Genomic DNA, 23,911 nt, shown 5'->3' with positions numbered 1-23,911 from the left:
GACCACAGACACTGTAAAAAGCTACAGTGTTTAGTTTATCTGACTGGGTCACAGTGGGATGGAAGGCTTGAGATGCAGTCTGATAAAACTGATGAACAACAATGCTCTGCTGTGTGTCTCCACTTCCAACATTATGGTATTAAGTGGAAAAACTTCTCCAAATGTCAAAGTCACAGATAAGTACTTTGATCTATTGCTGGCATGTGTTGCTCTGTCATGCTGTTTATGTATAAAATACTCAAGCAAAGGCGACAGAAGTTCATCGCCTGCTGCTAGCTCTCTGTCGATGCACCACACTGTTCACTGTTCAGACCCCTTCAATTTCCAGAAAGCATCAACTAAATGCTTTATGAGAAACAGACCTCACATTGAAGCTACAAATTTATTATTTATTTATTTTTTTTTTACTGCCCTCTCCTTGGGCCACCTTATCGTGGTGGAGGGGTTTGAGTGTCCCAATGATCCTAGGAGCTATGCTGTTTGGGGCTCTATGCCCCTGGTAGGGTCACCCAAGGCAGACAGGTCCTAGGTGAGGAACCAGACAAAGCGCAGCCTGAAGACCCCTTATGATGAAGATGAACTTTGGATTTGGCGTTCCCTCGCCTGGACGTGGGTCACCGGGGCCTCACTCTGGAGCCAGGCCTGGAGGTTGGGCATGATGGTGAGCGCCTGGTGGCCGGGCTTTTACCCATGGAGCCCGGTCGGGCTTAGCCCGAAGAGGAGACGTGAGTCCCCTTTCCAATGGGCTCACCACATGTCGGAGGGGCCAAAGGGGTCGGGTGCAATGTGTTACAGGCAGCAGCCGAGGGAGGGGACCCTGGCGATCTGATCCTCAGCTGCAGAAGCTGGCTCTTGGGACGTGGAACATCACCTCTCTGGTGGGGAAGGAGCCAGAGCTAGTGTGCAAGGCTAAGAGGTTCCGGCTAGAAATAGTCGGCCTCACCTCGATGTATGGCTCTGGTTCTAGAACCAGTCTCCCTGAGAGGGGCTGGACGTAGTTCCACTCTGGAGTTGCCCACGGTGAGAGGCGCCGGGCTGGAGGGGGCATACTTGTTGCCCCTCGTCTCTGCGCCTGTACGTTGGGGTTTACCCCGGTGAACGAGAGGGTAGCCTCCCTTCGCCTAAGGGTGGGGAGACGGGTTCTGACTGTTGTCTGTGCTTACGGGAAGAACAGCAATTCAGATTACCGACCCTTCTTGGAGTCCTTAGAGGGGGTACTGGAGAGTGCCCCTCCTGATGACTCCCTTGTTCTACTGGGGGACTTCAACACTCACGTGGGCAATGACAGTGAGACCTGGAAGGGTGTGGTCGGAAGGAATTACCCCCCCCGATAGGAACTCGAGTGGTGTTCTGTTGTTGGACTTCTGTGCTCGTCACGGATTGTCCATCATGAACACCATGTTCAGGCATAAGGGTGTCCATATGTGCACTTGGCACCATGACACCCTAGGCCGCAGTTCGATGATCGATTTTGTCGTCATTTCATTGGATCTGCGGCTGTATGTCTTGGACACTCGGGTGAAGAGAGGTGTGGAGCTGTCCACGGACCTCAACCTGGTGGTGAGTTGGCTCTGGTGGTGGGAGAGGAAGCCGGTCAGACCTTGCAGGCCCAAACGTGTAGTGAGGGTCTGCTGGGAACGTCTGGCAGAGTGTCCTGTGAGACGGAGCTTTAACTCCCATCTCCGGCAGAACTTCGAACACGTCCCGGGGCAGGTGGGGTACATGAAGTCTGAGTGGACCATGTGATGGACCATGTTCCATGCCTCCATTGCCGAGGCGGCTTATTGGAGCTGCGGCCGCAAGGTTGTTTGTGCCTGTCGCGGCGGCAACCCTCAAACCTGTTGGTGGACACCTTCTGTGAGGGATGCTGTCAAGCTGAAGAAGGAGTCCTATCGGGTCTATTTGGCCTGTGGGACTTCAGAAGCAGCTGATGGGTACCGGTGGGCGAAGTGGCATGCGGCTTGAGTGGTCGCGGAGGCAAAAACTCGAGCATGGGAGGAGTTTGGAGCAGCCACGGAGAAAGACTTCCGCACGGCTTCGAGGCAATTCCTGTCCACCATCCGGCATCTCAGGAGGGGGAAGTAGTGCAGCACCAACACTGTTTATAGTGGGGATGGTGTGCTGCTGACCTCGACTCGGGATGTTGTGGGCCGGTGGGCAGAATACTTCGAAGACCTCCTCAATCCCACCAACATGCCTTCTGTTGAGGAAGCTGAGCCTGGGGACTCTGGGTCGGGCTCTCCAATCTCTGGGGACGAGGTCGCCGAGGTGGTTAAGAAGCTCCTTGGTATCAGGGTGCCGGGGGTGGATGAGATACGGCTGGAGTTCCTTAAGGCTCTGGATGTTGTAGGGTTGTGTTGGTTCACGCAACTCTACAATATCGCATGGACATTGGAGGCAGTTCCCCTGGATTGGCAGACTGGGGTGGTGGTCCCCCTGTTCAAAAAGGGGGACAGGAGGGTCTGCTCCAATTACAGAGGGGTCATACTCTTAAGCCTCCCTGGTAAGGTCTATTCAGGGGTTCTGGAGAGGAGGGTCGGTCGGATAGTCGAACCTTGGATTCAGGAAGAGCAGTGCGGTTTTCGTCCTGGTCGTGGAACACTTGATCAGCTCTACACCCTTAGCAGGGTCCTGGAGGGTGCATGGGAGTTCACCCAATCAGTCTACATGTGTTTTGTGGACTTGGAGAAGGCGTTCGACCGTGTCCCTCGGGAGGCCTTGTGGGGGGTTTGGATGGTCTGTCGGCCATCCATTATAACCCATTATATCCATTATAACCGACATGCTTATAAAAGCATGCCAACCGACCCTGTCCCTCCGTCTACTGTAGTCAACTCTTGAAGGCAACAAAAATATTGTGACATCAGATAACCCCTAAAGAACAACTACTACTGATGTATTTTTCAAAAAACTTTGTATTTGGAGAAAATTACAATTGATCACCTAAAAGAAATAATTTATTTATCCTGACACAAAGGATCATAATTCATGCATGAAAAGGTTAAAAAAATTTTTTTTCATCAAATCAAAATGTTGCCTTCCTGACTAAAGAGAATCTAGTTGGTGCTTAACCATCACAAAATAACATAATTTATTGTGGCCTGTACTTGTTTAAGAAATTATACTCCCCAAAATGTTTAAAATTTGTTTGTTAGCCCTTTATTTTATAAACTGAATATTAGTTGGAAATATTTAGATTTTTCTGCTCAAGTAATTTAATAAATGATTTTAGTCCTCTTTCCACCTCTGTTGATTCAGAAGTTATTGAAAAATTTTAAATTAAAATAATGCGTAACATTTTATTTGAAGGGGTGTGCATAAGACTGACATGACACTGTCATAAACATGACATAACACTTTATCATAATTTACAAAATCATGTAAGGTTAGCACTTTTAATGGACTTTTAAGGCAACTTTTACAGCAACTTTGCATTAAAAGTGTCATTATTTACCGAATGACACTTCATGACAACTGTCATAAACATTCATAAAGACTTCTTTATGTTCATGACAGGTGTTATGTCATGTTTATGACAGTGTCATGTCAGTCTTATGCACATCCCTTCAAATAAAGTGTTACCAAATAAGGTACAAGCTTTAACCAAAACCTTGTGTTTTTCAAACTCATTTAATGTACTGCACAAAACTGGTACTGAAATTAAAAAGGGACTTGTCCTGACATTCTCACTGTTTTTCCAAAGCGTCACAAAAGCAGAGCTTAGGTTATGTCACAACATTAAACAAATAACAATAATAAATGTATCTAACTTGAATAAAAACATCAACCGTTGCACCTCCAATGGCAAAGTAGCATCTTGTTCCACTTCAGTTGTTTTTTGTAAACTCGCCTGCCTCCCAGCGCAGAGCCATGGCGCTCTTCCGTCTTCCTCCGGTGTAGGCCTCAGGAAACTGAAAGGCAGGTAAAGATTTCCTTCTGTTATTACACAGTTATTACTATCATCTGTCTGCTCTCTCAACTTATTTGACTTCCAGACATCCCACACATGGAAATCAGCATGAGCTATCTGTTCGAATGCACGACGGTCTGGTGTGTGTTTTGTTTTATTCCCATGAGTGAAACCTTTAGATAACTGTTCCTCTGCTGAAGGTTTATGTGATGCACCACCACTGACGTTGATCTCCTGATGCAGTATTTGCATTGATCTCAGCTACTGTTGTTTTTTTTTGAGAGCATTCAGGGTCAGCACTCTTAGACAGTCACAGGATTTTAGTCATTTTATTAAGAAATTAACTTGGCTGATATTTGATTCTGCATTGAGTACATTATTTTCCCATTATCACAGAATACTGAATCCCTTTAGATGAAAGTTGGGCGACATCCATTCTTCCCGTCATCATGCCTTCCTCACACCATAGTATCTTGTTTGGGTTACAGTCTGCTGAGACAGGCTTATGATAAGTTTTTCCTCACCATGTTTTTTCATGTGTTTCAAGAGTGTCAGATATGATGCACAGGTTCTTCCTATAGTTTTTCACTGCTTCCAGCATCACCAATCTACGTGTTTCAAAAACTAAATGAAGCATGAATGTAATAAACTGAAAACTTTCAAATAGGAAGGTGTTGTCATGTTATTTTATTTTTTTTACCAGTTAAACAAATTAAACCAACTTTTATGCATCTGGCGTGAGTCCTTTTAGTTTTTCTTCTGATCACTTTGATCTCACAAGCATTAAGGAGAATAGCCCTAACTTTGGATTAATGTGCATCTAATTTTACAGCTAGCAAACAGAGATGACAGAGATTGAATCTGAGTAGAATCAGAATCAGTGTAGCTAAAAGAGAGAGGAGAAGGATGGTTTTCTTCCTTGGAAACTGAACTCACCCTGTGATCACAGGATAAGGCAGAGCGATCCATCCTGTGGGTTGTTTTCATTGGCGATGATGGAGAGGACTTGCATTTAACTGGTACAATACCTATTAATGAGATTACACACATGAATTATGAATAAACATAAAATGTTGCGAGTGATGTAATGTATCGAGTACTTTACTATTTTACCTGAGGTATCAAATGTCAAAGTGTCCATGCGATTTGACAGGCCAGTTTCTGTGCTGAACATGTCTTTACCATACAGTGTTGCCCTTTCCTTTCTGAGCTCTTCCTCCCTCTGCTTCACCATCCTTATCTCTTCATCTACCAGGGAGATTGTGCTTCTTGACCGCAGTTTGAAGAAGGGGTTGTTGAGGAACATTTTTTCCTGGGGCTCTTCACAGGTTTTATTAAGGGAGAACTCAGAGGCACTTCGAATGATCAAATTAGATGTTTCAAGGATGATTAGATTTGAACTGTTTTCCTCAGAGCACCATTCTACAGGCCCAGAAGTTGTGTTGTCGTTGCCACTTTTGGAGCTGAATGTGAAATCATTTCTTGGGTCTACAATTATAACATTGTTGGCAGACACTTCATGCTTTACCGGTTCTTTTGTTGGTGAGGAGGTTATAATAAATGATGGAGTCAGAGGATTACATATGGATCGAGGGATACTTCGTGAAGGAGCACAATCTGTTGATTTTCCCATCCTGGCCAGTCCCCTCTCTCTTTTCAAGTTTTCCTCCCTCTCCATTGAAATACGAATCTCCCTTTCAATCGGTGTTTCAGCATCATCATAGGGGGACCTGTAACTGGAATCATCCAGGCCAGAGTCTTCTGAACAAGGGCTGAATTGGGTGTGAGAATAATCTGTGACCAGGTTTAAACTCTCCAGATCCCGCGCTTTCTTGGGAGTTCTTTCAATATTGCGGACTGGTGTATACATGAAGCTGTGGCTGCTTTGGATGTGTGACTGCTTTGTTACAGGTAAGACAGTCTTATTTTTCATTTGCGCCTCCATTTCTCTCCATTGCTTGCGAGCTAGCTGGAAGTCTACATGTTCTGTACTGACATTTTCACTCTTTGTCTCCTGAATTACACAGAAGTCTTTGGGTAGCTTCTTGATTGTGTCCACATTGGTGTTCTCTTGGAGTTTGGAGTGGTCATGATTAGCATCTCTGTAGCTTTCACTTTCATCTTCAGATATTTTTGACAAACCTTGAAGACTGAAAGGGCTGTACTTAACCTCTTGAGAGGGCATCGGAGAGGAAGGCACTATCTCAGGTTGTTCCAAAACATCTGGTACTTTTGGAACCTCAAAGCTAACCTCTTCAAAGTTGCTGCTCTCCTGATCATTATAGTCTGTCTCCTCAACTTTCTGAATAAAGAGTTCCTGGGCACTCAGCTGAAGACTATCCAAATATGAGTCATCATCTTCTTTATTTATGGAAGAAGAGAAAATTGCTCTCCATTTTTCATCTGTATCACTGTCAGAAGAAGCTGCTGCAATCTCAACTCTCAAACATTCATCTATCTCTTCGGGGTTATGGTAGGACTCATTTGACACATCTGACATCGCCTCTTCTCTTATACACTGCTCTAATGGAGACTCTTCATGAAAAGGTGGTTCAAATAGGATTTCATCTGGCTCTGGGCCTTCATCTGGATATTCTGCTAGATTTTGATAGGGCTCATCATCTAAATTGATATCTCCTGCCTCAGGGTCAAGTTCACCGTACAAATCCAGCTGGGGGTCATTGCCAAGTATAGAGCATTGCTCAAGCTCATTGCCTTGTTCAGATTGAAGGTCTTGTTCGTGGTCAGGGTAATCTGGCATCTCAAAATCATCTTTAGTTTCTTGGTTAGTTTCTTGCTCTGACATGTTCACCAGACCACCATCTTCCTCTGGCTCTGGATGCTGTTCTGATTTTGGCACCGTTTCAGGCTTAACACACTGCTCTGACTCATGTCCCTGATCAGGATCTTGTGTGTCTTGCCTCATACAGCAGGCCTCATTCTCACAAACACTGTCAGCACTGGAAAGGGTATCAGACAGAAATGAGTTGATTGACTCATTCCTGTTGAGCTCTTCATGCCCTTGCACTAATTTTAATGTGTCTATTTCCTCTTGACAGGGTATCAGGGTGCAAAGACTGCTTTCAGAACAGTTACTGTTAGCCAGACTTGTGCTGCTAGGAACATAAGTTAATGATGAGCTAACTATTGCTTCCTGAGAATCTGATAAATCTGCTGTTAACCCAGTTAGCTCATCACTGGCGCTGCAATCCATTTCATGCACAGGTGAATTAGACACAGCACCCTCCATTTCACAGTCCATCACCAGCTTTGATTGTTCGGCTGTTTCCATGGTGACAGAAATTAAGTTGTGATTCTCAGTTGTGCTGCAAGCCTCTTTCAGTACTTCTTCATCTGAATCTTTATCCACAGAGGTAGCTTTCTGTGTAAAAACAAAGAACAGAAAAGAGAACAGTAAAATTATGAACTTTGTGTCCCTTTAACTGCAAATGCAACAATCAGATTTTTTTCTTCGGTCCGTACCTCAAATGTCTTGTTGCACTTAATGTAATTTTTGGTTTCTTAAATAGTGAAATGAGATGTTTATTTTTTGTCTGTAAATAAGAAACAAACAGCAGATCAAGTTTACAGAATTAAGGAGGCAAATTCCCTATTATTATGTCCTTTGTGGTTTAGTATTTGTCAGCAAGGGCAAACTGTCAGGCAGCAATAGCACCGCCACAGGAACACCACTGGATAGTGTCATACCATTGTGACAATCTGAATTCCAGTCTAACTTTCCTTTAGTTCCCTCTGTGGTGAGTTCATTAATGTGTGTGTTGTGTTCAGGGCTTGGCAGCAGGAGGTTGTGCTTGCTGTTGCTATGCTTTCTGAATGCTTTCCTTTCAGTTCTGTGTAAAAAGAGAGGAAGTTCAGGAAAAGCAGCTAAATTAGATGGTTTGATGTGTGTTCTTATGTAAGGCTGCTGGACTGGGTCAGGCCCCCACACACTCCCAGATAAGTAATTGTCCCTGCAAGATGACAAGCTGTTCTCATCCCTTCTCATTTTTCACAAACACATGCTTGCTTTACTAGATCCTGTGTCAAATGTCACTTATTCACTTCTCTGTCCTGAATGTGACTATACTGTATGTAAACAAGTCATAAATAAATTGACTTGAGGTAGATTTGTCAGTGGTCCAACTTAATTGTAAACACCCATGGGTATTCACATGACCTGTTCAAGCCAGCCAGCCAGCCAGCCAGCCAGCCAGCCAGCCAGCCAGCCAGCCAGCCAGCCAGCCAGCCAGCCAGCCAGCCAGCCAGCCAGCCAGCCAGCCAGCCAGCCAGCCAGCCAGCCAGCCAGCCAGCCAGCCAGCCAGCCAGCCAGCCAGCCAGCCGACAAAGAAGCTGAATGGAGGATAGAGAACCGTGTTCCTCTTTGTATTGAAATCCTGATATTAGCCACTTTTCTTGTAAATAGAACGGCAACTTCTGCACAACAGGGTTAATGCCACGAGGCATATCTAAGTAACTCAGACCTAGTAGATCACCATCCGCCTTGGCTGCCTCTATCTCCATTAACAAATCTCCAAGTTCTCTTAATTTGCGGTGGTCTTTATTAGAGATTTTGGGAAACTCTCCAACCTTTTGAACAAGGAGTTCTCAACCACCTCTGAAGCCCCATAACATTTATTTAGTCTGTCCCAAACTGCCCTGAGTCCGTACTCGGGGTAATTCACATGCACCGTCCTTATACGTCTAGCATGTTCTGCCGAGTCTTTCCCTAGCCATTTTACTAAAAGATCTAGCTGTTTGTTGGCTGAGAGATTTAAATCTCTGATGGCACTCAAAAAGGATGCTCTCCAGGCCCTAAAGCACTCAGGACGGTCATTGAACTGTGTGAGACCAGTGGACACTAACTCGCATCGTGCAATGAATCTAACAAGGTCTGACATATATTTACTTTCTTCCCCTTGACTCATATGTGGACCATTATTTGTGTAACTAGCATTCTGTAACAGAGGCGAGTTGCCAGTTCTGTTTCTATAGTCCATCCTACTGTAGAAAGTGTCTATTGGATTCTCCAAAGAATTTGTGTTTCGCTGAATCTTTGGCATAGATTTTCCATTTAATTTTGACTGTTTCACAAAATGGTTATCGGATCCAACTGTCATGGTTAGATTCTGAGCCTGTGTTGCTATAGTAGGTTCTGATTTTGGCTGCACTGGCAATGCCATTTCTGGTGCATAGATTCTTTTATCAGAGTCATGTATAGGTTCATGTTGGGTTGGTTGCCGGTCTGTATCACATGAATAGGTTTTTATTTTAGGCATGCCAAGAGTGCCTTCACTTTGGATAGCACCCTCTACATATTCCTTTGTGCGTGATTCTGGATCCTCATTTGGAACATTTATTTCACTGAACGTTTCATCATGCTGTTCCACAGCTGACTCCAAAACTTCTGCTTTAGCTTCTGCAGCTGCAGCCTTTTTCTGCGGACAAACTTTATCCAGCAAAGCCTCTAAATGTATTTTTTTGAATCTGTGTTGAGGCCTCAAGCTCTGCTTGTAGTATCCTCAGTATAACCTCTTTCTCAACAAATGCTGCTTCAGCTTTGGCTGCTTCTGCACGTGCCAATGCTGCAGCTACCTTGTTGGCTGCCGAACTTGTAGACTGCTTAGACGAGCCTGAGATGCGTGATCTTGTTTTTTTTTAATATATTTTATTGAATTTTCTCTTTTAGGACATAAATTTACAAACAATCAACTTAACAATATAAACATCACATTCACTCACGCATTCACCATTCAAACCTGCATTTGTTTGATTCCAAAAAGACCCTTTAAATTAGAACAAAAAGAAAAATTAACAACAGTATATAAATAAAAACTGTAAACAAGACATCCATTCAAGACACCCATTATTAAGCCCCGTCTTCAGTACCTATGATCCTCATATATGGCTCCCACAAGTTCTCAAAATCCCGCTGTTTACCCTTGGCAATGTATGTTAGTTTTTCCAGTCCGAGTGAGTTTGCAATTTCTTTCTTCCAGAGTCCCATGGCGTGATCTTGTTTTAACAGATCCTGATATGGAGCTTTTCCTTGACATGATGAAGACTAAAGCGCTTTGCTTACTTTTTTATGAACTGGGTCTTTTCCAGTTGACTAGCTCTTCCAATGTAGAAGGTAGTCTGCCAGAAAGTGTTGTTTTACTGTCATGTCCTCAACCTCCATCGCCTTGTTGGAGTCAACATTCAGATAAACTCCTCTCCAAAATGACCACACAGACAAGAGGGCTTACTTACTCTTTACTGAAGCCAGTTGGAGTAGGGTTGGAGAGCGCCATTTATTTCCTGCATAAAGTTAGACAAAAACCAAAAATATACTACACACTTAGATACGACAACTTCCCGTGTGTGTCTCTAACATGAACCTATAGATGCTGGCTCCTCACAGGACAGATTGTTGGTCCTCATCACATGTCATCAGTTGTTAAGATCTTGGTGAGTTAACATAAAATGAGTACATTGATACATTCTCACAAGCTCCTTCAGGGACATGTGCCTGCAACAGACTGAGTGTCATGGTAACCATCAGCAGGCTTGACACTCACTGCAATGCTCAGCTGTCACCTCCTCCCCCTCAACATCTCATCAGCAGACTGCTAAATGTGACGGGAAGCAGGGCTGCACTGAAATGCCAGGAGGAATAATGGAAATCAGCATAAAACACAACAGATAAATTGAAGCTGATGCAACTATTCAATGTATAATTACGAACATCCACTTTCAGCCTGTCCAGCTAATTAAATGAGGATGTAGAGCAACTACTCAGTACAGCAGAGCGACAACAGGAAGTCTTAAAAGACAGAGGATCAGATATAACTCAGGCAAAAGCTGAAGAAAGTAATAACTTTAATGTCTTGTTCTGCTGCATGACTGTTAAGATGAGGTTGTCAGTATTCACCCATTACTTCCTCCTCTGTTTAATCCACTTGAGGGTTGTGGGAGGGCTGGAGCCTATCCCAGCTGTTCCTGGGCAGAAGGCAGGTACGGTCGCCCGTCAGACAACAAGGAACCAACACCACCTCACCTAAGGACTACATGGAGCTAATGACCCTCGCCAGTGTGTGGTTGGTAGGATTATTGCTGGGGAAGACTGGATTGCTGAATAGATAAACTGAAGCAAATACAACTTATGCATGAAATGGACACAAGAATGTGCACAAAGAAATGTGCATGAATTCAAAATTCATCTATATTACTACATATATTTCTCTAGATTTCTTGTTGGACTTAAATATTACAGCTTTGGGAATTATATTTTAGGAATCTAACTAAACAAAGTAATTTTTTCCTCACAGTTTTATAAAGACAGTGGCAGGATCTAAGGAAGCAGCCAAAACAAGACCTGATTTATTTCCGTTATCTGAACTGGGTTCATGATATTGCAACAAACAAGTGATGTGATGTCATTTATGCTGGTTTGAACCATTAGCTGTCCCAAACACTCCTCATCAAGGAAAGGTACTTGTAAGTCACCTATTGTTTTGACTGTTGGAAAAAAAAACACAACATAAATTTCAAATTTCATGAACTGCAAAAGTTTTTTGTTATTAACCTATTTAGCAAAATGTTCCGTTTTCAAGATGTCTTCATAAAAGAGGTAAAGGCAAATTTAATAAATCAATAAGCTGAAAGAACTTAATCTCTTATCAACCAGTGAGAGATCGTCCACATAGTAACAATATCCTGGAACATACTGCTGCACTGGGAGGAGAAATCTCTGAACCAAAATTTAACATATACACACACATGTATTTTACAGAAATGTTATCAAGCCTTCATGCATGAATCATGATCCTTTATGTCAAGATTGTATTTTCCAAATGATTTTGATTTTCTCAAGGTATAAAAGTTGGGAAAAATTATTGTAAAAAGAAAAGTTTGATTTTTTTCTAGGTGATCAGTTGTAAATTCTTCTAAATACGAATGTGTTATTTGGAAAATACATCAATAGTAGTAGTCTTTAGGGGTTACTACATTTTTTTTTTACCTACAAGCGTCTTCTACAATAGAATGAGGAACTGGATAATGCTTTTTAATTTTTCTGCCATTTTTGATTTAACAAACATTTTCTTGCTATTGCAGAAATGCAAGAAAATGCAGTGTATAGTATGATGCACTAGAGTCCACTTCAGTAGTCTATGTGCATTTATAACATAAAAATCCACAAGAAACACAAGAAAATGGCTTTTAGATACTGTAGCTGTCCAATGCAGTGACCTCTATGCATCAATAGTTAGTTTATTTTATTGAGTCTGTTTATTTTCCATAAAGATGTTTATGAAAAATATAAAATACTTTGATTGTGTTAGAAAAGCATCCAAAGAACAGCAATATCATGCTTCTCCTAACCCCTTTTATCAAAGCACTGAAATTATACATAAAGTATTTCCCAGCATAAATAAGCATTATTTTTTTAAATTATGTTGCTCACTGTGGGGGCTGCCAGAACTTGTTTTGTCTTCAAAGACACCACGAGTGCAAAATCACAATAACTCTGTCATTATAATGACTACACTCACCACCCACATGCACATAAACCTATACACCCACGCACACACACACACGCACACACACACACACACACACACACACACGCACGCACGCACGCACGCACGCACGCACGCACGCACGCACATAGCCAGACCTGCACAGAAAGCAGAGGCATGCTCTGACTCTGCTCCTGTCTGTTCCTTCATCTCAGAGTGGAACGCTCCAACAGATCAAGATCGTGTGTAACTGCTGGATGTTTGTGCTCCTGTGTTATAAGGACTGATTGCACTTTCACAGTGTTTCTCAACCTTTTTTGGCCCAGCGCCCCCCTAGCCTTAATCCAGGTCCCTCACCGCCCCCCAACAAAGAATTTGTAGGCTACTTTGCACTGACTATTATTTTATTAATATTACTATCACTATTAGATGTTTTGATTTTTATGCTTGTTTCTGTATTTGTCATCAAAAAATAATTTCCCAGAGAACAAAAAAGCCATGGGAATAGAAATTATTTTCACAGGTGTCTATGAAAATGCAATGAACATTCAACTTAAAACCGGTAGGCCTAACAGCAGCCAATAAGAGTGGAAAAAAATATTCTTGTTTTGTGCCATTTTCTAGTTGTTAAATCTTGCACAAAATGACCAGATAAAAAATGTACAGCAATGCCAGTTTAAACTTTGATCTATTTGGAAAACGACAGAGCTCTGGAACATTAAAACATGGATAGAACTGTAACTACCATTAATCATAGCTCTTCTTCTCTTCAGTGTTTCTGCCGTGAAGCGGGCGCTGTACCGGTCCGTCGTGGTGAAGAGAGAGCTGAGTCATAAAGTGAAGCTCTCGATTTACCGATCAATCTACGTTCCCACCCTCATCTATGGACATGAGCTTTGGGTCATGACTGAAAGAACGAGATCACGGATACAAGCGGCCGAAATGGGTTTCCTCCGCAGGGTGGCTGGGCTCTCCCTTAGATATAGGGTGAGAAGCTCGGTCATCCAGGAGGGACTCAGAGTAGAGCCGCTGCTCCTCCACGTCAAGAGGAGCCAGTTGAGGTGGCTCGGGCATCTGGTAAGGATGCCTCCTGGATGCCTCCCTGGTGAGGTGTTTCGGGCACCTCCCACCGGGAGGAGGCCTCGGGGAAGACCCAGGACACGCTGGAGGGACTATGTCTCTCAGCTGGCCTGGGAACGCCTTGGGGTTTCACCAGAGGAGCTGGAAGAAGTGGCTGGGGAGAGGGAAGTCTGGGCCTCCCTTCTGAAGCTGCTGCCCCCGCGACCCGACCCCAGATAAGCAGCAGAAAATGGATGGATGGATGAGTACCAGATGTGATCTCAACAAACCCATGGCACTTTAACAATATTATTTTACCTTTTATCTATAAATAGTGTCAGTTTATTCTTGCCATACAGTCCTCTGCATTATGTATTGCTCGAAAGGTCTTGCCGTACCAGTTTATTCCTCTGTATTTACTTTAGTTTCTTAGTTTATTCTTGCATTTTGTTCTTCATTCATTTCCATTTAGTTTCATTTGATTCGTATTATCCTTTCTTGGTTTATTGCTATGTTCACTTTAGTTTATTTCCTGTTGCTAGATTTATTTTATCGTTTATTGACCATCAGTAATCTTCACTCATCACCTGCTGCGCCGTCTAATCGTCATGTGTTTCACATCATGTGTTGATTTTTCACTGCTCAGCGTCGGATTCTCTGTTTTTATGCCATAATTCACATCTAGTTCGTTGCTCTGTTTTATGCTCCACTTCTCCCGTTTCAGAGTTTTGCACAATGTGCGCAGCGGTTTTTTTTTTTTTAAACCCCTAAGGTGCAGGGCGGTCGGGAAGTGTATCGATGGGGAAAAGGCAGACTGACCAAAACTTTTTAAAACAACATAAACAATTACGGTATTCTGATTATTGAAATTTAAAAGTGCTGTGGTACCGTTGTTCTGTCACACCCGTTTCATACCAGACCATTTACAGCACCGGTGTTAACGCGATAAAATGAACGCTCTCTATGGTGGTATCACCTATGGAGGGATTTCTTTATTTAAATGGGTTCATTTTTCTGATGGATGCAAAGTCAAGGTATCGTGATTTTAGTAATTACATGTTTATAAGAGAGATTTTCTGTTGTCCTTCCATGGAAGCGGGCAGCTTTCAAATGGAAATAAAACACTTTTTATATAAGTAGCTGCTTATATAACATGATCACAGAACTGCCAAAACATATGTACAAATATACCAGACAAATTGAATCACAGCACCGTCATCAGCCGGTGTAGCGTTAAACTGATGCGGTGAAGCTACCAGTTGCAGGAGCATAGCTGCGCCAAAAAGCTACAAACACTGAATTAGAAGAAGAAGAAGAAGAAGAGCTGCCATCGATACAGTTGCAGCCAAGCATGATTTAATGTTACACAATAGTTTTACCAAGTTGCTCAAAGTCTAAACTTGTATTGTTCTGCATATAAAGTGTAAAGTTTACCTTCAACCAAACGCCCCCCAAAGGAATCCCAGCGCCCCCTGCTGTCCTCTGAACGCCCCCCAGGGGGCGGTACCGCCCACGTTGAGAACTGCTACACTATCACAATACACAAACATGCACCTAATGGCAGCAAAAAGCATGAATAAAGACAGTTTGGAGGCAAGTTTTTTTTTTAAAAAAGTTCTACAGTTAGAAAAACAAAAACCCCTCTTTTGTTATATTCACTATGACTGAACTAATTGTCTGCACTAGGCTGCACTATGTAAGGTGGGCAGTGATATAAAAGGCTGAATGTCTGGGTGTTAATCAGTGGAGTAGACTTTCAGAACCCTGGACAGCAACAAAATGATCATTGAACTGATGAAACATTTTAAAATCAAAATCTGCCCTAAAACACACACACAAAAATACATCAGAGATGCCGTCTAAAAGCAGAATATGAAATCTGGATGAATCTGGATGAATAGTATGAAGCATTCATAATTAATGTGTGGAGAATATCTATGTAACCATGGCAAGGACTTTCTAATGGCATCTAATGATCGGACAATTTGAGCCTTTAGTATTGATTGCTTTATCAGCTGATTACCTTTAGCAAGTATTTTTTGTTTTTTTATCAGCAACAATGTATCTTACCCCATATGAGAATTGTGATAGGCCGTAATGATCCATGGAGACACACTGACACTGCACATAATCGACACACAGCCTAGTCTCAGTCCGTGCACATCCACTCAAATCACATGACGCGATTCCCGTTTTAGCAGGTGAAGCCGACAATGCTGAATACACTGAGGCACTACCAAAAAAAATTCTGCTCAAGTTCTGAATGACAGTGTTTGTGTGTGTTTGTTTTAATGAACCTACCTGAGCCAAAGTGGTGGGCTAATGCAAAAGGATCTGCTCTGTTTCTAAGTGCCGCCGTGCACTGACAGCTCTGACTGGAAGCTGCTGCCTCTGATTGGACGGCTGCTGAAGGGGAGGCAATGCACAGGAGGCAGCCAATACTGGGGCTTTCTCTGATAAACATACACTGAAGAGGAGGAGAGCTAACCTTGTACTCAATGCCATAGCTCACTCAGTTAAATCACCTGCTCACACTTCTCTGCAAATGAGTTGGGAAGTGATGGAAAATTACAGGATGTTTGTGCAATTTGTTACAAATGTACTTAAATTGCTTGATTTGCCTTTAAGATCTTCACTTTATTTTCAAACGTGTAAGAAAATTACTTAGAAGGAATAGTCTGAAACTAATTTAGCAAAAGGAAAATCATTGCAGGTATGCAGTGCTGTATCAAACTATTCTCCCCACAAACTGGATTTGTTACTTTTACTGTTTTCTCCTCCGTTTGTTCAATGAGAGCATCAATAGATATCAATGAATTTTAAGATACGATTCATTCTAGTTACTGTGTGCGGTGTTGTGACACAATACACACTTTTTATGTGACTGATGTCCTAAAGAAATTAATTTTCCATGGGTGTGCATTTGTGTGTGTGAGGTATGGCAGTTAAGGTAACTGCCATACAGTTACCTTAAAAACAAGTAATAGGTCTTATAATCACCTTTATCATTATCACAACAGCCACATAAAATATCAAAGTAAGACTCCATAATGTCCACCTCTAAAAACATAAACATAACCTGAATAAACACAAAAATAATGATTTCATTTATTGTGGGTACGGGGATTACTGATGGGCCTTTACTTACATGCAAAGCTGATCTGATATTGTCTTATCCATCTTCCTCAACAAAGGTTTAAATATCAGCCACGGGGAATTAGTCAGGACAGCCTGAAAGTCCTTTTATTAACTGGACGTATTTAATCAGGCATGAGCCACAGCGGAGGAGGTGTGATCATTTTTTACCATTTTCTCCATCCTAATAGTAAAGAAATGAAATAATTTTGTCATAAAATGAAACATCAAACTCTCAGTACTTCCATCTGCCTCGTGATGGAGCTATTTCAGAGTAAATTCTTCTGCATCAAGGGATGAAGCGTGAACAAACAAGCAAATGAACTTTAGAATCAGTAGAATGTTTTTCTTCTTCCTGTACATGGGTTGGATTAGAAACAAAATGCTAAAAAAATATCACCAACATGTTTTTATCCTGCAGAAAAGCAACTTTATTGAGGTTGATAAAGAGATTATTTCTGACAACATTTTTACCACTATAGATTTTGACATCAGTTAGAATCAGGAGCTTCTGTATTCACTGAGTTTTGTCATGTCGGCTTCACCATCCAACATTTTCATTTAAAACACAAATAAACCACTTATCACTGTGACCAAGAACCAGAAAGAACCCATAGCAGAATCTGAACATTAGTTAGAAAGCATCTTATTAATAAGCAGTGGCCTACTATAAATACACTTAGACCAGGTAAGCACCAGCTGGTTAAAAATGACTCCAGTTGACACTTTGTGTTATTGCCACCTCCTGGCAAAGATCTGTCATTACATAATCTTAAAATATCCAACACAGTTTGCATCTATAATTAAATAATTCCAATAAAAGAAAAAGAAGCCTAGCAGAACTCTGTCTCATCTTGTTGTTGAGCAGAGCTGCTGCGGTCTGATGCAGCCTGAGTCTGCAGGCTGCGCCTCACCCTGGCCCTGTGTGGAGTGGCTGCCTTTCCCTGGCTTGTGGATGAATGTTGGCTTGTGGAGCTCCAGATCCCTGCACTGTGTGTAGCTGTCTCCAGCTGGCTGTCCTCCTCCAGCAGCCCTGGCTAGCCCCACTTTGGGTTGGAAGATTTTACTGGTGCATCCTTCTGGGTGGTAAGACAGAAGTTCTTCTCTGTAGTGCAAATCATCAAGACACTTGTGGTGATCATTGTAATCCTCTTCACCATCACTATGGTCGCCTATGGTCACTAGCTCAGCTTCAATGTCTTCCTCCTCTTCATCTAGAGCATTTTCATAGCCGATGAAAATCATTGTGACTGGTTCCTCCTCTTCCTCCTCTGGCAGTGTGTTGAAGAGCTTCACAGTGTTTTCTGTGGCTAGGTGGATGTGGAAGTCACTCCGTGTCTCATCAGCTGTGGTTGAGTCTCTGATGACTTTGGGTAGAAGTCGATCTAACCCCCAGTGAATCAGCTGGGTTGCAGGCATTACGTCAGACCTCACAGTAAGTGGCACTTGACCACCCAGCTCTGCACTGGTGGTGTCTGCCTGGCTGCGGGGTAATCCTGATGAGGTTTTGGCACCAGGGTCTGACCATCCTGTTAGATTCATGTTATTTTTGAATTGTCCTGCAGTGTCACAACAGCGCCGCTTTGCTTCCTCATCAGGCTGGAAGGCACCTGAAGTGAAGTGCTGGTGAGGTTTAGGTGGAGGTAACTGCTCTTGTAGGTCTTGAATAAAAGCAGATTTTTCTTTATGCATTTGACTTGGTGCCCTTGGTGTTGCTGGCCTGCCGTTTCCTGTGTATGGCACAGAGAACACCGGATGATGGGACTGAACCTCAGCAGGCACTGTTTGGTCTGTGGCCTGATGCAGAAGCTCTTCCACTTCAGTACTGGACATCTCTCCCAGCGCGCCATCAGGGACTGTGTCCTCCATCAGCTGCAGCGAGTACACAGACTTGCGTCCATCATCGTATACCTTTAACCCTCTCTCGTGAATGCTGTCTGGGTTTAAAATCGCTGAAGAAACCACCTGATTTCTGCCCGTTCTGTTATTATGTTCTACACAGATTTGAATTGCAAAGGTTGCTGAAACAGAGAAAAAGACGTTCATACAGTGAGGACAGAAACATTACAGAGTTATAGTGAATAAAATGAAGTTGACATAGTTTATTGGTTTCTTAGATGAAGCAATAACATAATTTTCTTTTTCTTCTACCCAACAGAATATACAGGATCTGTTACTGGATTATAAACAACCAGATTAATGACTCTTCACATGATTCTGTGTTTATTTACTACTTTCTCATTAGTGTTTCTATGATGAATATATGACTTCTTATTCTTGTGTTTTTATGACATAAAGCTCTTTGAACTGCCTTGTTGCTGGAATGTGCAAATCAACATGATTTATTGGTTTTGTTCATACATTGATGCATAAAAAACGTTGACACTCTGTAGAACAAGCATAAGACACATTAGCTAGAATGCAGCTTGTGGTTTTTATTTAGTAACTATATTTATACGTTTTTTCACTAGGTAAACAATGAGTTGATCCACTCTTCTGAAAGACTCAGATCATGATTTACAAAACATTGTGCTGTGTTTTACTGCTTTAATATTTGCCACCAGATTCTGCATCTGTTATTTGTGCCTCTCCAGTTTCCACCTGAATATTCTGCCAGTAGTGGGATTATTTTGCTAAACTGAAAAAATCTTTAAGCGTGTCCAGTGACTGGTGCATCAGACCTTGTTTTGTTTCAGCAATGTTGGCTTCTTTAACTCCAGGGATTTCTGCTTTGCTTTGAGGAAATAACAACGGGATGTTTTGGGTTTTGAGAGGAGAATATGACACATCTGAAAACAAAAGAAAAATTTGTCAAATTATACACGTTAAAAGTGAAAGCCTCATTTCAGATTGATCAAAATGGCTTTAATAACATGGTTTCATAATGTTAACAATATCGCACTCATGTTCATGTTTTTAAGTCCATTATACTATCTTCTGTGTTCACTGATCCCCTCGCTAAAGTTGTGTAAAAGGCCTCAGATAGGCTTGCCACCTTTCAGAAATCCAAAAGGGACGCCCACCACGGCGCGTCGTCCTACTCTCACGGGGTGGCATGTCTGCTACAGTGATAGACAATATTTTATGGCAGTGATTTTTCTCTTTAAAAAGTGATCCATAGAGCAATTGTTCATGCATAGAGGTCAGTTAGAGTATCCTAAAATTGTACTAAAAATAATAGTAATATACTTTAAATATGTTTAATTAAGCAAGTGTAAAAAGAATTTGGTAAACCAATGAGTAACTGATCATAACACCTGATTTAATATTCAAAATGTGTCCTCAGACAACTAAAAGTATAAAAGTTATGTGAACATTCTGATATTTTACAGAGTATTACCAAAATACTAGTTATATATATAATAGTTAGGTTTGGAGGCTGGTTCTAGACCAGATTTACCACAGGGACCAGAGTAGACAGTGTTTTTTCTTGGCAACACTTGAAAAAGAATGAAACAAACAAACAAACAAAAAAAAAACAGAGCAATATTTCATCATTTGATATAATAAGTGAGCCAAAGAGCCAGTTGTGTCTCCAGGGATTCAGTTTGCAGATCCCTGGCAGATGGAAAGTATGATACTATCACCATACAGCAGCTAAAAGCGTCGCACTATAATTTTTAATTCATTGTTAAAGTAAAATTGTGAAGGTTAAAAAATAAATCCACCACTGAGTATCAACATAAGACATTTATTTAGTATAACTTCTTTGGTACCCTGTTGGCCCCCGTCTAGAACCACCCATGGGCTGCAGGTCTGTGCCTGGTACATAAATGAGCACTGAACACTGAATTCATAAAATATATCAGAAAGCCCTAACAAACCTTTTAAAGTAGGAAGTATTTATGCATTTACTGTTAATCTAATGTATGATTTGTTCTTTAAATGATCATTTGTATTATTTTTAGCTGATATACATTAAATAAGCAAATAATCAAAGCAATATAGTCGACTAAAAGCACAATAAGAAACTTAATCATAGCAAAATGTTACCATATCAGGTTCTGCTGTGTTCCTCTCCTGATCTATTCTGTCTAGTATCGCACTGCGCCATGGTGAATACATTTTTTTTTTTTGCCTGTGTTCATCCTCACTGACATAATTCAGCCTGGGATTTGCGTCTTCCTTCTCACGTCTGTATCTTTATGAGAGGTTTTGCTTCTAAGGACGGTGGAGAATCGGGTCGAGGATGTTTTAAAAAGAGGCGGGTGGATAGCACCTCACCGCGGCTGCGTAGTGTCCGTCTCTAGGCAACCGTGACAACAGCGTCGGTCCGTAGCGTTCTGGGGTCCTTTAGCTCACGCAACGAGAATTTAGCTGACCTTAATATTTCCTGTGTTTTATTTTGGTCATTATTGTTACACTTAGTGTTGATATGTGTGTGATAGGCATGTTTATCGGACATTTAAAGAAATACGGAACAAATCGCGTCCCGTATGGGTTCAATACTGGCCGCAACATTTAACAGCCAAATACGGGACGATTCCTTATTTTAAGGGACGGGTGGCAACACTAGCAGAGTTGGTTTGGATTTTGGAAGCGAGCTTCTGTATAGTTATTCTCAATAGTTTCCTTACATGCTGTGTGACCAGGAGCTTGTTGGAAAATAAGGTAGATTTGTTTCGGTGGTAGAAGCCTAATAGATGGACAGATAGATCCGTCATGTAAACATCCATATTAACTCCAATATTAGTAATTTTCCAGCAAATTTCTCATAAAAATATGGTAGTCCTGATTTCAAATAAATGATCTTGCACTGTTAATATAATCATAGTAAAGTTATAAAGCAGGGAAAGACATTAGGAAACACACTTAAGAAAAATATTAAGATTTTATTTTTGCCTGTCCACAGATTGTTTATATGCGCCGAATTAATATAACATTAATTGATCAGAACCTGAAGAGCTCACTGCCTTAGAGACATCCCAGCTTTTATACAAGAGACTTTCTCATGTGAAATAAGTTCAGCATGTATCAGTACCCTCAATCCATAGCGTCTCAGGAAAGAACCAATTACTGTTTTATGATTACTGTGCTATAAACAGAAAAGGTGCTTTGTGTTTGGATGAAACATATTAAGAAGGGAGAGTTGTATATTTGAGATTTTTCTTTTTTTTTCTACGTAAATCAACATTTTGTTTTCTGGTGAAGAAAACCTAGATGCACTTTGGTCAGAACTGGATGATACAATTGCTGGCTAATGAACCTAAGCTGAAACTGCAACAATAAATATGTTCCAATTTTTTTCTTAGTACAGCTCTGACATTTGTTTTCGGATGGTTCCAATGTCTGATAATATTAAATTTAGCAATAAATATAAAAATATTTATTGCTATCAGTGGTTGATAAGAGTTGAAAATGATGGGGCTAAAACGACGAGCTTACCCTGAAACAGCAAATATATTCATCAAAATATGAAAAGGTCATGTTGGTAATAATAGATGATCACAATGATACATCTTATTGCTTGTCACAAAAATCTTTGTGATCCAAAATTAATCTATGTAAGATATTATAGTTGCACAATAAGTCTCCTAAACATATTCTGAGTTGAATTTGAAATAAATCATAACAAGCTAAAAGAGTGAAATTTTTTTTTACCTGGCTGGAACTCTGCGTTTAAGTCCTACACATGAAGACAGAGAAGTTGTGAGTGAAAATTTAAAGGTGAGAAGCCAGTTATTCACTGTGAAGCAGAATACAGCATTCCATAAACATTTAATCTAGAAGAAGTTAACGCGTTAGTGAGTCTGAGGGACCCTGAGTAGAATCAAAGCCAAGTCATGCATATCAGAACTGTGTGAGTAATCCATTTACCTGGAAGTTGAATGTGTGAGGAATCCTCTCAGCAGACGAAACACGACCATGCAGTCAGTTCATCCCGTTAGAAATGAGCAGAGATTAGAGGAGGAGCCACAGGCGGGAAGCAGAAAGTGGTCAGATTTAAGCTTTATGATAGGCAGCTCCAAATGTTCAGCATGAACATTTGGAGCATGAACATTTGGAGCCCAATTTAGGGCTCCAAATGTGAGCCCATGTGAGCCCAATTTAGGCTACATTTACACAGCAGGAAATTGTAATTCAAATCCCAGTTTTTTGCCCATATATGACCTATGCGCAATGTTTTCAAAGCAGTCTGAATGGCCCAAATCCGATCTTTTCACCCCAAAAATATAGCCTTCTCTACAGCTGTTGCCGTTACTGCTCCAGAAGAGGCCATTGCTTTCGGTTGTGCTTTTTAAAAAAAATAAATAAGAAGTGCTACACTAGGAAGATGTGAAAGAAGCCTTTGTAATAGAGCTGACACTAAAACACAAACATAAAACATGAAACATTCTTTTTGGAAATCATAAACAAAAATACCAACAATGCTCGTTCCTTTATCTGCAACAGTTAACAGGCTCATAATCCCTTCTTTGACTGTTCCACCTGAACTCCACTCTGACACAGCCTGTAGTGAATTTGCAAACTTCTTTGCAGAGAAAATAAAAAAAATTGAAGGGTTAATTTGCACATAAATACCAAATCAAATATTAATGCTGTGCTCAAACATAACAAATGTAGAAAATTGTTAAATTTCACCATTAGCCACCTGGGCTTAGCAGAAATTCTAAATCAGCTAAGCCCAGGTGGCTGCTGTCTTGGTGTCGTACTCACAACTTTCCTTAAGTTCAGTAGGTCATTACAAATGATCTGATCCAAATAGTAAACTCATTGCTCCATCAGGTGTCACCCCCCCGAGGCTTTAAAAATATTACTTATCAAACCAATAATAAAAAAGAACAATCTGGACAAATCACCACAGCAGAACTACAGGCCGATCTCCAACTTTCATCAGCAAAATTATTAAATTAGCTGTTTCGACAGTTAAATAGCTTCCTAAAGATGACCAACCACTTTGATGTCTTTCAGTGTGGTTTCCATGGTTACCACAGTTCTAACACCCTCATTAAAGTGCTCAATGACATCTATATAAATATGGGCTGTTGAAGAATCACAGCGGTGGTTCTGTTGGACCTCAGTGTTGATCATGACATATGTGCCAGTAATAGATGTTGGTACCAATGATTGGACAGTTGAGTGTGTTTTTATGCTCCTTTAATCTGGAACAAACTTCCAGAAAACTATAAAAACAGCTGAAACGCTGAGCTCCTTTAAATCAAGGCTAAAATCCCACCTATTTAGAGCCAATTTTGATTCATTTGGGACATTTATATGCATTTGTTTATTCTTGGATACGTTGATGATGGGATTTGACAAAATATAATGATGTCTACTATAGCAGTTTCATATTGGTCACTGTGTTATG

General features: G+C 41.3%; 1 protein-coding gene across 6 annotated transcripts in view; it reads right to left on the bottom strand.

Annotated features, from left to right (window-relative positions):
• Window positions 1-392: 392 nt before the first annotated feature.
• Window positions 393-23,911, bottom strand: part of palmdb (palmdelphin b) — a 40,378-nt gene continuing 16,859 nt past the window's right edge. For 3 of the 6 annotated variants that reach the window (XM_008438536.3, XM_008438537.3, XM_081601441.1), the window contains 3 exons: window positions 5,024-7,292; window positions 4,847-4,938; window positions 393-3,911 (listed from right to left, as the gene is read on the bottom strand). In XM_008438536.3, coding sequence (XP_008436758.3) covers window positions 3,828-3,911; window positions 4,847-4,938; window positions 5,024-7,292 — 2,445 coding nt within the window. In that variant the 3' untranslated portion in view covers window positions 393-3,827. Of the gene's footprint in view, window positions 3,912-4,846; window positions 4,939-5,023; window positions 7,293-15,768; window positions 15,907-17,007; window positions 18,624-19,283; window positions 19,392-19,597; window positions 19,665-20,595; window positions 22,152-22,203; window positions 22,229-23,911 lie in introns of those variants that run through there. The other 3 variants (XM_008438539.3, XM_081601442.1, XM_008438543.3) reach the window with 3 other exon arrangements.

This window comes from Poecilia reticulata, chromosome 20 (assembly GCF_904066995.2).
Source record: "Poecilia reticulata chromosome 20, P_reticulata-male-v2, whole genome shotgun sequence".
Classification (NCBI taxonomy): domain Eukaryota; kingdom Metazoa; phylum Chordata; class Actinopteri; order Cyprinodontiformes; family Poeciliidae; genus Poecilia; species Poecilia reticulata.
The sequence above is the reverse complement of the archived record's forward strand: the minus strand, read 5'-3'. Positions and strand labels throughout refer to the sequence as shown.